General features: G+C 36.8%; 1 protein-coding gene across 1 annotated transcript in view; it reads right to left on the bottom strand.

The window, feature by feature from the left end:
• Positions 1-13,824: 13,824 nt before the first annotated feature.
• The window catches only part of LOC139695520 (14 kDa phosphohistidine phosphatase-like), a 549,412-nt gene continuing 548,565 nt past the window's right edge, over positions 13,825-14,671 (bottom strand). The window contains exon 4 of the mRNA XM_071594346.1: positions 13,825-14,330. Within this exon, the coding sequence (XP_071450447.1) occupies positions 14,238-14,330 (93 nt within the window). The 3' untranslated portion in view covers positions 13,825-14,237. The remainder of the gene's footprint in view (positions 14,331-14,671) is intronic.

The raw sequence follows: 14,671 nt of genomic DNA, 5'->3' as shown, positions 1-14,671 counted from the left end.
GTATCAACTACTGCTAGGTCACCTCCAGCTAATTTGTAAGCAAATCCCGTTGATCTTTTAAAGAAATTTACCACTGAACATTTATTATAATTTAGAGTCAATCCCCAGTTAGAACACCATTTAGTAATGCAATCTAAATCCTGCGCTAGAATAAAACGATCCACATCCCCAGATATCTCCCGATAGATCACCGTGTCATCCGCAAACATCCTAATGTTACTTTTCACTTCGCGGTTCAAATCGTTAACAAAAATCAAGAAAAGTAACGGCCCGATCACACTTCCCTGAGGTACCCCCGACGTGACTCGAACGCTGTCGGAGATTCGTGAAATTTAACCAACATTGCAGGGTTCAGTACAAATAACCGCATTTAGAGCTAGTTTACGTGTATTTTATTCATCGCGAAGTAGAAAAATAAAAATTCTTTTTTGCGAATAAAGTTGAAAGATCAAATGAACCGAAAAAATACGTTAATGTTTACCTATTGGTCAAGAGTTACCTTATTTAAAGGAAAAAAGCAGATCAAAGTCAGCGTTTAGACTATTCAACGAACATCACTGTGCATTTTGCTCGACAAATCACATTGACTTCATATCCATTAGTTTTGCCGATTGCAACGCAGACTGCACCTCATACCATTGGAGAAAACAAAACACCGTGCCCTTGATTCATGCGTGTCACTTCCAGAGATTACGTTATGAAAAAAAGAGCAGCGGACTCTCCAGTCAAATGATAAAATTCATGTTATCTTCGTATATATGTCGATAAATACTTACTTAACTCGTTAGAGCCATATACAGGGAGGATTGGTGGGTGGATTGATACAAGCAATGGTGATTATGCTCATGCTCACGCACGAAAACCAAATGTGTTGTCTTTTGGTGGATTCCATTAGCATTAAACTACGGAAAAACAACAATATTATAGGAAATATTGCAGTTATTACAGGTCTCAGCAAATAATTATATGTTGGGGTCAGAATTTTATTTCTAACGGAGGTAAAAAACCAAACTACAAAGTAGATCGTAGCCAAAAAAATACCTAAGGTGTTTATTATTGCACCTTAATGTGATGAGCTTAAAAAACCTATTGAAATCCGCATTTAATAAGATTTACTTATGTGTATGTAAGAAATGCGCCTTTAATAAAGAGGGCTGATTGAATTTTTGCCTCCTCAAATGCGTAGGGAATGAAACATTGCTTCTCCACAAAATATAAAGGAGTTTTAATTCCGCGCATCATGTAGGAGTTCCATTAAATTACGTCATCCACCATTGAATTTGTTACCATTTAAAACAGAAAGGTTAACATTATGAAACTCATGAACTTCTTAATAATACAACTAAAATTATTTCTAATTACTATTAATGTTTTATTTTTAACTTCAACAATGTGCTTAAGCATAATTGAGAATAATTTTTGTAGCGCATATTATATACGAGAGAGTCGTAGAACCACCACAATGTCCAAGATTTCCCATTCTGTGAGTTTCCATAAACACACCTAAATATCCACTACAATCTCAATATGTGTATATTTAAGACACCTTGAAACTGAGGAGTCACCTGAAAATGATGAACGAAAAGAGTGAGAATATAATATTATTACGGGAATAATTATGAAGGCGTTGTCATCATTAAATCATCTCAGTTACAATTAGAAGTTGCAGAAGATGCAACTGATCCATTCTTCGATGACCAGCTAGATGACTACATTCATCAACATCAATACCCTGCGAGCCACCAAAAGGTGTGGCACGGGGTGCAGCGCCAGGAGGTAGCGCCAGGGTAAGGGATGAGGGGGTTAGGGTTTCATCAAATGGATGGGGGAAGGTGGGGGGAAGCTAAATAAATAAATATATATATATATACATACATATATACATACATATATATACACATATATATATACATATATATATATATATATATGTATATATATGTATTTATATATAAATATATACTATATGTATATAACCATAAACACAGTAATCAACCTGAAGGTCGGTTTGGTAGGTGATGGTAGAGTTCACGCAGGACTAAGCCCGACGGCGTGCGAAATTCGCCCATCAGGGTAGGGGGGCCAGTTCCTTTGCCTGTGCCGGTTATGGTTTCCCAGGAAGACCTGGTATCCGAAAAATCATGTATGTGTGTATATATATATATATATAGTATATATATATATATAGTATATATATATATATATATATATATATATATATATATATAAAACTTGGACAGCAACAAAAAAATTAAGAACACATAAAAAGAACATTCACACGTTATTTCTTAATAATTTCGACGGAATTTAGCTCGGTCTTCCTTTTCTACTACACTTTCTTCTGAGGAAGACGGAGCTAACTTTCGTTGAAATTATTAAGAAATAACGTGTGAGTGTTCTTTGTATGTGTTCTTATATTGTTTGTTGCTCTCAAAGTTTTTATTCAACACTTCCGTGTTATTTCGACGACATCATCTATATATATATATATATATATATATATATATATATATATATATATATATATATATATATATATATATATATATATATATATATATATATATATATATATATTACCATGCGCAGGCCACACCTTGAAGGAAAAAATGACATTTTAAACCTGTCAGTCTTGCAGTCTATGTCTCTAATTTTATATTCTTGATCCCTCCGCCCGTAATATGTTGGGGTTCGCATTATGTTCTTTATGTCATCGGAAAAGGACCCATCTTTAAATGTTTTTAATAAGTTTAATCTATTTTGTAAAGGCCGCTGTTTAAGGGAATTCCAGCCTAAATTTTCTAGCAAAGTAGTTACGCTACTGCGTTGGTCATAACAATGTTTGTCAAATCTAGCCCCCTCCGCTGATTGTCATTATTAGCATAGGAAGTCAGGTGTAACTAGAGATTGTAAAATACAATGAGAAAGAGGGGTGGGGTAAGGGAAATGGGAGGTGGGGAGAGAGAAAGTAGGGATGGCTCGCTCTGCATGCAGGATTGAGAACAATACCGCACCGAATCTCAGTGTCCCGTGGAAAGTGTATTGAGCAAACAAGAGGTATGGTGGCGGAGGTGGGGCGAACGGGGAAATGAGGGAAGCGACCTGTGAGTGAAATGTGAAGAGGCAACTCAATTAACGGATGGGGCGAGGAAGACGAGCGAGGGTGGTGCGGAAGTTTGGACATAATGCGAAGTAAAAGCATGGTCATTAGCTAAAATAACATTAGGGCACCAGCATCGTGCGATATATTTTATATTCTTCCGGGAAGTTCATCTCTTTGATTTTCTGCCGAAAGAAGATGAATTCCGACTGGTGATCTCGAGTGTAATGTTTTCAATCACTTTATTACCTCCATTTACGAAATCCGAATTTTCTGCTCTTTAGCAGTGACCGACGGATTCTGATGCAATCTTAACCGTTTTAAAATTGAACCTGCACAACTTAATCTGTTCCAGTGTTTCAAATTTAATTTTGGATTATTAGAAAAGATATCTAGGGATGGCCAAGAGGCTGTTGAATCAGAGCTTTATATCATTGTAGGAGTATACCGAAGAACCTTAAGGGTTGAAATTATGGGGCATGTTGTCTACAAACGCGATTTGAAACCATTCCTGGAGCTATTATTTCTGGTTTAACTCGGTTATATCCATACCAATGAGCTTCTGGTGGTTTTACGGTGGCCGAGGGCGTCAATTTATAAGAAATGATCCACTAGAAAAGTTTAAAGGCAGGAACTTACAAAACTATTCCAGCGGTATGAAACATCCTCTATTTCGGTGAAGACTAAGCTGAAAATCCAAAGGTAAACCATAACACTGCACGTTTATGGTTTCTGTAAAATATATGAATAATAGGTCAAGAACATTTTATTTAAAAACTTATTTCTTGAGACACTTTCTCTTGTCTCTTCTTTCCTAAGTCAATCATAATCTCTCTAATGGATATACATCGATTTATTTTGTTTTATTCCGAAAAAACACGGCTGCAGCGGTTTTAATACAAATATTCATATCATATGTTAGTTGAAGTTGTATAAATAAATTAATCATGGTATAGTCCCAAAAAAGCACTGCAAATATACTAATTGTCAAATGCTAATTTTTCTTCTTAAGAAGCCACCAGTAAAATGTTTTTAACTCTCCAAACAGAAAATATACGCACAAACGTTTTCCAATGACTTAAGATGGCTAGATTTCTGAGACAAATAAGTTGATGGAGATAGATTTTAAAATGCCTAGGATAATATATTACCTATTATATATTAAAAGGATATGAAAGGCGATTTACCATATTCTTTCATGTTCTTGAAGTAGACGAACGGATGAAGAACGGTGATGTTACAGTGAAGTAGAATTTTATGGTATTGGGCCATTTTTATCTGGAAATGCTTACCATTGGCTTATCTCTTCAACGGGCAATTGAATAGTACCAATAATTTATTTGTCAGGAGGCAGTGATAATTGTGAAAAATATATAAGTATATGTACATAGATAGATAAATGAAGATGAAAGGGCAGTGGGTAAGAGGAGAAAGTATGTTTAGTATCCAGAAAAGATTTTCTTACGAGCTTTCATACGCCAATCAGCCACGGTGAACGGCTTGACCTTAAAGTAAACAAATGGGAAGAAGAAACACCCCAAGAAAATTGCTCTTACAATTAAATTAAAAATATGAAAAGTCATCTTAGTGTTGACCTTAGCATGGAGGGACATCATTGTTGCTCATAAAATGTGTGGAAATCGTTAAAGCAGATTTAATTTTTCCCATTGGTAAAATTTTGGTTAGTAATTTTAACAAGGTATTTGGTGCTTAAATGTAAGCCTTAAAAAAATACTACTCTGATGCTCTAATTTCTCTCCACTTAGTAAGCATTCAGAATCTTTGCACTCTTTAAATTCACTTTATCGATATCGGTACCATTACAGAACAACCAATAGGCTCTTTTGAAACTTTGTCCAAACATTCTGATGGTTCACCCAACAGTTAAAATATCACATTAAATGATTTTTTTTAAATTCGGTACCCTTTGAATTGTCGATCGGCATGCGATATGCCAAGGTTAATGCTTTTTACAGAGATAAATAACATTTTTTATATAATATTCGCAAAAGAGAATTAAATAGGCATTCCTGGATTGAAAATAATCAATATAAAATGATAGCGCACTGGCAGCCCTGAAAATCAAAATTCTATTTGAATCGGGACCAGAGGGTTCCACGTTACAATATCAATTAAATTATTGACACGCAAAATGACGGCAAAATGTTAAAAAGTTGACGAAATATTTAAGGTCCTGAGAGGTCACAATATATACAAGAAATATGATTGAACTCACACTTACAATTCTTATTTTTTCACTCGAGACTATCAACAGCTAGCAGTATTCAGTAGTACGCTTGGAACTTATTTGGTGACTCGAAAAACTCAATGCGTAAGATTAAACTTGCATAACTGAAATTCACGTCCACTTGTTTCCCGTAAGATAGGAAATGCTTTGCCCGTTGGTTAGGAAATTAGGTCTACATTTTAATCCAGTATTCTGGGAAAGCAAGAAGTGCTTCTTGAGTTTTCTTAGCATTCAAGGAAGCCATTAAGTTATGAGACAGAATAAAGGTTTAAATAACTTCAGTGGAGAGTAACCAATTTTCCTTGCCTTACTATAAACAAAAAGTGAGCTCATTGTCAGGATATTTAAGTTCCACGTCCCATGAGGCAGATTTAGTAATTAAGGAGAAGTTCTCAGAACAATGCAATACAATAATCATTGTTGTTATAGAATCAAACAGCAATGTTTTGCTATCCATGGGGAATATCTCCCGACAGCAGAAGCGTTACTTGATAAATTTATTTAAATTTAATTTTATTTCCGGAAAAATATTCAGCCTCTAATGTTAGTGCAAAACTGCGGAGTGCTTTAATGAGGAAGGAAATCATGACTCCCTCTCAAGCAAAATCTTTGGAACAAGACGATTGGGAATAAGGGTTTCGGTGATGCTCCACATGACCTAAGTTAAAGGTCATCTCCTGAAGAACTTCCCCTCAACACTTTCAAAAGTTTTGTTCATAACACAGCGTCTACAGATTCTTTATCATGATTACGTTAAGAGGTGTCTCATGTTTATCTTTAATCAGGAGGAGAACTAAGGATTTAGCGGAAAGTATATCAATTCTGGTCATTTATACAATATAAAAAATAAATTATAATCCAAAGAAAATTTGTATCTAGGAGAGAGGTTACGTGCTAATGGGGTCAATGGGGGTAACTGTGTACCATATCAATGACCATTTATTTAACTCTATTGTTTTTATCGTTTGGAAACTATCAGAACACCATTAAATACATCCTCTTCTCAGCTTTAAATAAAAAGTTAAATGACCTCTTCTCATCTATTTTACATATCCCTTTATGGTCACATTATCACTAGATACAAAATTCATCAATCACAAAAAAATTAATCTAAAGAAGTCGAGATAGTGAATCGAAACGCATTGCCCGAACTCAAGTGCCGTGGAATATTATAAATTCATTTTAAATTTATTTCGACCATCACTTTTATTTCCAATTGAATTCTAGGAAAAGGGGTTAAACGAAGAAATGAAATATGAAATTCGATTTGATCAACATAACTTATTTAGAATTAATGTGAAAAAAGCAGTGTAGCACCATGGTGACTACCTCTGGAAGGAGAGCTTCCTAGCACTTCTGCGAACAATGATGCCAAATTAAAAGAGAAAATTTGATGAAATCACCAAGGCCTCTGGATGCGGAATTCGGGGAAAGGGCTGTATAATAAGGGTAGATTCGCTTTGAGCTAAAAATAAACTAAAGAGCCTGTAGTTTTGCGCAGGTGATGTTTAATTTAATAAGCATTTATTTCCGAATGAGAACCTGGATGAATGAGTGAATGTGATTTTCAAAACTATTTCATAAATTGTCATCTTAGACCTGATTTTGCTTTGAATTTTTGATGTTCCGCCATATGTTTTAGCAATGTATAAAAACGCGTATAATCTTATCAACTTTATACATTGGACTAATAACAACAATGATAAGTTACCGTAATTTTGCCATTGTATTTTGGGACGAAATAATTCTACAAAAGTTTCGCAACAAAAGACTCATTACTTCATATCAAGTTTATAAAAAGGCAGGTTTTAGTTTTAAACGCTTCAGATATTTCCAATCAGTACAACCCTATTACTCGTAGCTAGGGGCGTATGTCTGACCCAATCACTTTCCTCATCTCCCCCTCTCTGTCGACTCTCTTCTAACTGCTCTGTCCTTTCTTGGAAACGGGTCTGCATATTAGGACTTCATGTATTCAAATGAATGAAAGGAAATCAAATGCAAACATTGGAAGTTATCAGAATGTATTGGCACACTAATTGAATATTATCAGGTGTCCCTTCATTTAAAGTGTATATGATGTATTCTAAGAGATTGTTAATAGGTTTATCTAATTTTAACCGAGAAACTTCCTGGAAAATGCCATGATTACAAGTTATCGGGTCTCAAATGAAAAGGCGATTGAAATAACATTTTGACTAATAAAATTAATCATTATTTAACTAATATTCTCTGTTTTGACTTTTAAAGCAGGAGGATTTCGAGCGACGAGGCGATGAAATATTACTGCTTAAAAGCTCACCACATGAGTAATGTAAATTTTTTCAACTCACGCTTTTATCATGCGAGACATTTCATAAAAAAAAAATCACCAAGGACAAGAATAAAATCCCGGTTTAGTGGAATGATTTTTTTATCTATGAATTCCCGTATTTTTGGGTCACATTAGCGGGTTACTGTAAGAGTGGGTTTCTGCCAAGTTACTGATGCAGCATATACCGGTGTCTTTGAATAAAAATCGTATGATTTATTGAATACGGTGTAAAATATACCACCATGTAAATGTTCATCAGTATTAATGATGAAGTATCACTATTTTTGTCAGAATAATGAATTTAGAACTTAGGAAAGCTTCGAAAATATCCTTCGCTTGCAATTATTGAAAGATTTGTAAAGCTGCTATCATTATAGTATTTTTAAATTCTACGTAAACCTCACACCATCAACCTCTATTCAATCTTTCAAATGTTCTAACACTACAAGGGAAATCGTCCTTATTACTGTAGCCAAAACGATATTTGTAATATATGGAGAGTGTAGGCAATAAAAAGACAAGACTTTTTAAAAACTAAATAATGTAGTGTCACGTGGTACTTTATTGGGAGAGGCAAAAGACTTTACCCTTGTATAGTCTGTCTTTACCCAAAGCATACCATAAATGGTAGAACACTATGAGGGGCCGCTCAAGGATCAAGGGATATGAACGAAACGAACAGTAGAGATGAAGTTTGAATGTGTTGTCATTGATTGCCAATTTTTGTCCACGTGCATTCCGTATGAATTGACGGAAAATAATGCTAATCGCATTAATTAATGGAACGCCAGTGAACCACTGGTAGATTGAGAACTTTATCAAGAGATATAAAATATTTATCAGGTTTATTTATACAGTATATTTTATAAATACGGACAATTTGCAAACCACACCTTACACGGATTCTCATTAAATACATGTAAATACATTGGTATTCAAATACATTAATGAATACTTTAATCTTGTTCTGAAGAGGTCACATTGTACAAATTAAGCTCTTGTCAGGAAACGAGCGCTTTTTCTCTATTGCACAACTGTTGAAGGGGCAACCTCCAGGCTGCGAGTAAGTTTCATGTTTTATCATAGAGAAGCGAGTAGCCATGTGAGCTCAGGACCGTGGGGAGGAAACTTTTAGGATTCCTCGAACTAGACTTAGATTCCTGTGGAGGGTATGAAGGAGAGGCCAGGGACTATAAAGAAAAGACCAAAAGGGTTTTCCATACCAAGCTTCATGAACACCCCGCGGAGTGCGGGGAATAACTACACCTTAAAAAATGAAGGTGGTGCATTTAGGTGGGAAGTAAATGATGCGACGTTGAGGGAGTGATGAGAAATTTTAAACTGTGACAAATTGTGGTATTTAGTAAGGGTGAGAAGGAGGGGACGGCATAAACGGCGACGATCGCTAACGTTTGGATAGCGGACTTCCAATATATTGATTTGAGGGATGTTGGAGAGACTGTGTAAACAGATCCCTTGGAAATATTGAAGGAAGCAATGAGGCAAAAAAGAGAACGTTTGGCATCGAGGTTTATGGCACAGCTGGTGGATGCCGGGGGCTTGTTGGTTTTTAGTGTCAAGTGTTCCTTTAGGTGTACACGTCTACAATATTTCCAGGAATACTGAAACTTTAGGACTCTATCAAACTTTCGTTCAACATTTTAGAAAAAAGTGAGCTTTCGAACCACAATCGCAGCCGGCATATGGCGGTCTCCCACCAAACCTTCTTAACGATCCTCATCCTAGCTCTTTGATCTTGAAGAATTTATGAAACCAAATAATTTTCCATTCCTGATATTCCATAAATTTAACCATGGAACTAATAACATTTATTATGATAATCAAGTCATTAACATGAAAAATATTGCTCAAAGAATGTTATTTTGTGTAAAATATTTATTTAAAAGTTGCGAGTCAAGGGCCATCAAAATTGCTTTTGCCCACTGCCAAATTCTCTGCTTTAAACGATGAAGATTTGTCGATGCTAGTACTTTGATAGCGGTCGGCTTTCAATTCATATTGCCTCATAGATTTTACCTCACAGCAGGGTCTCGAAATGCTTGCTTCTCTTGAAATTGAATTTAATAGAGGCAATCAAAATTTTTATATCCCTCCGCTACCTCATTTACTCGGACCATATATTCTTTTTGCTCTCTTTCTTGATATTTTCTCACGAATGAAGGCACTATGCCCTTGCATCCTCCCTCAAACTCTGTAGAGGTGCCATTTGACTTCAGAAGCTTCACGTTGTAAGACCGAGTGCATTAAGGGGTAAACTTTTTGCGGTTGACGCAGTAGCTTCAATTAGTTTTTCCAGCAAAGGAATCAGCTTTCCCCTCTGGAACCTATTCAACGGGACACAGCCTCTCAAGATGCCTTGAGCTAACCCTCCGATCCCCGCTATTTGTCGCGTCTCGTTTATTCCATTACAAGGGGAACGACCGCTTTTACTGCCGGCATCCCATTTGAGGGGAACGGGAAAGCAGGGAGTCCCTCTCACTCGCTAGAAGCGTAGTTTTCGAGGACGCCAGCTGGAGAGCCAAGTGACCCAGTCATATATGGCGAACAGACTGTTCCTTTCATGCATGCTACGTTTGTGTGTATAATTAAAAAAATAAATGAACAAGTTAAATTTTTAAACAAGAGAGCATTACAGGGGATGAAATTTTGGAGCCTATCACTAAAATTTCTTATGCAATAATATCAGAACCGCGTTTTTATTTTACACAGTGGAATTAGTGCTCCTGCATCCTTAAAGGCTAACTAGACGTAAAATGTATTTTCCGCAAGACTAATGAGCTTGGGAGATTTTGCTCTAAATGACAGAAGACATCATAACCGAAAATAATACAGACAGAGAGAAAGAGAACGTAAATGCAAATATAACTACGTCTAACAAAATTGGTGCATGAAAAAAGGGTGTTTGAACCTGTGTTTCGTTTTGCGTAAAAGAGACCTCAAGTGACCATTTGTGAAGCGCGGCTTAAGCAGTAACCTTATTCGGGGTGGAATTAGGCGTTAAGGTAAATAATAACTGATCGTAGCACTTTTCCACTTGACAAATGTTTTTATTTTACGACTGGGTTTCGATGTATTACATTATCATCATCATGCTTGAAGGTACTTACAGGCGTTAAGGTGTTTGGTTCTCGTGACGACTCCCGCAGCGTCTGTTTAATGCCGCAAAAGCAGGTAAAATATTCATATACTCTTCGATAGAACAGAATTTTATATTCGAGCATGCATGGCCTCTCCTCTAGATCTCTCCAGTTGATCACCACTGAACTTTAAAGTTTTCGCAATTCACACGGCCGATGGGGTACATACATCCCCGAATTGTAGGGTAAGAGGAGTGTGTGCCACCCATACGCAAATTAAACCTGATAATATTATCGTTGCAAACACCCGGAAAAGATTTCACGCACATTTACGGGAGACATGTTTAGCGTGATGCCAATTATAGAGAATAAAATGAGAGGCAACGTGGGAATAGACGGAAAAAAGAGTACTGCCATGCACAAATTTGCGGACGAAATAGCTATACTCGCAGAGGAGAAAGAAGACGTGACAAGGATACCAGTCAAAATGGAGAATGGGATGGACGATTATATCGCATGATAAACGAAAATAAAACTAAGGTAATGGTCTGGAGTCAATGCGCAGATATTAATCTCCAAATATAACTTGGGACAGACAACATTAGATGATTAAAGAAATAGTTATGATATTCAGTACTTAGGATCATCAGTGATGGAAGGAATAAGATGGATGGGGATGGAAAAGAAGGCTATCGGAGGAAACAACAATAAAAGCCAAATATTGTCAGCATTGGTGTAAGATTGCGATCAATAATAACCTATCTAGTGCCGTTGGACAACAGGAGTAGTAGGGAAAAGACGATTAAAGGCTATGAAAATGTAGTAATACTAATGAATGATACGATAAAATGCACGGCTGAGGAAGTTATGCGAAGAGTGAGTGAAGAGAGAAATCGGTGGAGGACGCTTACAAAATGGGGAAAAGTGATTGGACATTCCCTGAGGCACATCATTCCATTGAAGATCCCGAAATGGACGAATGAAGAAGATGAGTTACGAGAAGTCGGTGGTGTGAGACGTCAGCACAGGGGATTATGAAGGAATGAAGAGATTTGCTGATAAAGGGATTGCTTGGAGGAATGCTACCAACCAATTCTCAGATGAACACGGTGATATAAAGGGAACGAAAATAATCAATCTTAAAAATTCCTCCAGAGTAAACGAGACACAACCTCTCTTACTCGCGTGATATTCGGCATGCACCCACATTTATTTATTCGCACACACACCGGCCATATATAGGGCCATAAGTTATCTCACGAGTAGCTCGTAAGATACCGCCTCCGCCAGTAAAATCCCGAGAACAGCTTTCCTTGACCAAGAGAACGGCGAGCTCCTTTAAACGATGCCCATCTGAGGAATGCAGGGCATGCGCGCCGATCCAAACGCCCCGGAGACCGAGAACGACGCGGTGATGAACGACAGGGTGGGGAGGGAGAAGGGGGCGGATTCCTTATAGCGATGAGGGGGAGGGAATCAACGTGGACGCATTTTTCTGACGCGGAATTCAAATAAAATTCTTGGCAGAAAAGGAAAGCGATGATAGAAAACAAGGAAAGGTAGATGATGAACGTAATTCTTCAGCCAGTTAGTGAAGATTGCCATGTCCAAGCCCGAAATAATGACCAGTTCCATGGCAATTGTGAAATTATGAGATTTTTGGACGAAATTGAAACAATTTTTGACGCAATAATAATATTAATAATATATGAAACTTACGTATTATAGGATAGAATCAAAACGGAAAAAACATTTACATTTATTGTCATTGCCGTAATGCTTATTATTGATGAAGTTGGAGTTCCCATTCTAAGCTCACGAACACGATCATCTCCTGGTCGTTGTCTCGATTAAATACCATTGCCGTCCCAATCAAAAATAATTTTCTTAATTTAAATACATACAGGTATTTCTGTCATATTTACTCCGACGAGCTGGCGACGCGAGAGTGAGAGAAAAATATTCTGCAACACCCGAAATCTATTTCAATTATGAGTCATGAGCCCCGGAATTACAATATATACGTATGATATAATGCTTTCCCGGAGTATCAGCTTAATGAAGTTTCCTCGGGTCTTCCACCCGGTCAGGAGTTCCATTTTGGCTGACATTTCGACGTCTCATCTGCCCTGAGGACGATTCTCGAGTCGGGCATCGGAACGTCGGCCAACAGAGAACACCTGACCCAGTGTATAACGTGCATCCAAAAAGAATAAATGTATTTAAAGGAATTTTCTAGCCCCAATGAAGGTGAATCATATTTTTGGGCAACCCAAAATGAGAAAAAAACATGTAAAAAAGCAGGCAAAATTTGCCCGAAAAATTTCACAGAGCTTACTCATATCCCGGCAGAAAAATGGAGCGATGCCTTTGATTTCGGTGATATGTGTTTTCGAAATTGTGAATTTAAAAAACTAGGAGTATTGATTTAATCAATGGAAAAATGAAAATATTAAAAACAGAGAGATCAAAGAGAGTTTGTATCCCAGCTGGATATTTTCATATTTGTGTTTTCCTGAGACGCATGACCTCGGAACACTTAAAGCATTCGCAACTCCCACCGCAGAAATTATAGTTCCCGTGTTTTTGCATCACCTTTATTCATTTCATTCAAGGGACAAGGAAATGACAGGAAATGTATACAAATGTTGAGTTGCTTTTCAGCATGGTAAAAAACTGTTTTACATTCAAATATATAGGCTCCAAAATTGTTAGGCAAAATATAAGACTACATTATCCACGTTTAACAATTTTTCCCCGTGGAATTTTCATTTATTAAGAAATACAGAAATTCATTCCCTGCACATAATTAGATGAATACATACAATCAGAGATTATGTATATTTTCAAATTACAGAACCTGGGAATTGGTACAATACCCTATAAGAACAATGATCTAAGCGTTACGCATTCAATTACAAAATTATCCTTTAAGTTACACATTTCAAACGAAGACGATACCAACATTATGAATCATTTTCGCAAGCCGTATACCACGTGCATGATCAAAAAAGAAGACATAAGGATATCTTTATAAATGATGGCCAAAATTAATCAAAAAAAATGATCAAGGATTCTCAAAGTACGGAGGATAAGATGGAAAAAGCAATAACAGAAACTTTCCTTTGAAAAAACGAAATTATGAAGGCTGAGCTTAAATTTGATTACAGTGGAGAAATGAGAAATGTTTTCCAGAGAAGGGAATAAAAACTCGTTCGTAAATAAAGAATATTCTTTGGATCAAAACTTTTCCGGACTCACTTAAGAGAACGACTGAAATCGAACCGAAACTCGGGCTGGTAACGTTGGGTATTAGCCTCAGGTAAAGGCTATGGAGCATGAAGGTGATAGGCTTGGCGATTGGCAGAAGGCTACGCTAAGGCGACAGGAGCAGGCTCCACAAGGGGCAAGACCCATCGAAAGTTGTCGCGGTGAGAGGATGCAGAGTCCCAAGTCCACGAGCCGGCCCTGACTCCCTCAGTATCCCTCGTCGCTCCAGGTGACCTGGTACTCTGGGTACACTCTCTTAATGAGGCTGACTGAGACCTCGTGGTCGGCCTTACCAAAACCCTGGGAACAAAGTAGAGAGAAGAATGTAAGTCTTCGGTTGACAGAGTGATCAGCCGACATTAGCAGACACTGTATGTAAATACATGAACGTACAAGTAAATTAAATTAAGAAGTGCGAGTGGAAACAATTTATAGTAAGAAAAAATCAAATTACTATGCCGAATGAAACCATCGTATTAGAACAAAGTTTAAATGATGTTTCCAACCATACGTTTATCTAAATGTTTAAATTGGTATAAACAGAAAAGGGTAAACGACACAAGAAGATGAATAGATAAAACAACCTTCATAATTATATATATATATATATATATATATATATATAATGTATAACACTTAGC

Source organism: Hetaerina americana, unplaced genomic scaffold (assembly GCF_022747635.1).
Source record: "Hetaerina americana unplaced genomic scaffold, ioHetAmer1.1.p SCAF_1, whole genome shotgun sequence".
Lineage (NCBI taxonomy): Eukaryota > Metazoa > Arthropoda > Insecta > Odonata > Calopterygidae > Hetaerina > Hetaerina americana.
Note: the sequence above shows the minus strand (reverse complement) of the source record. Positions and strands in the feature narration are given on the sequence as shown.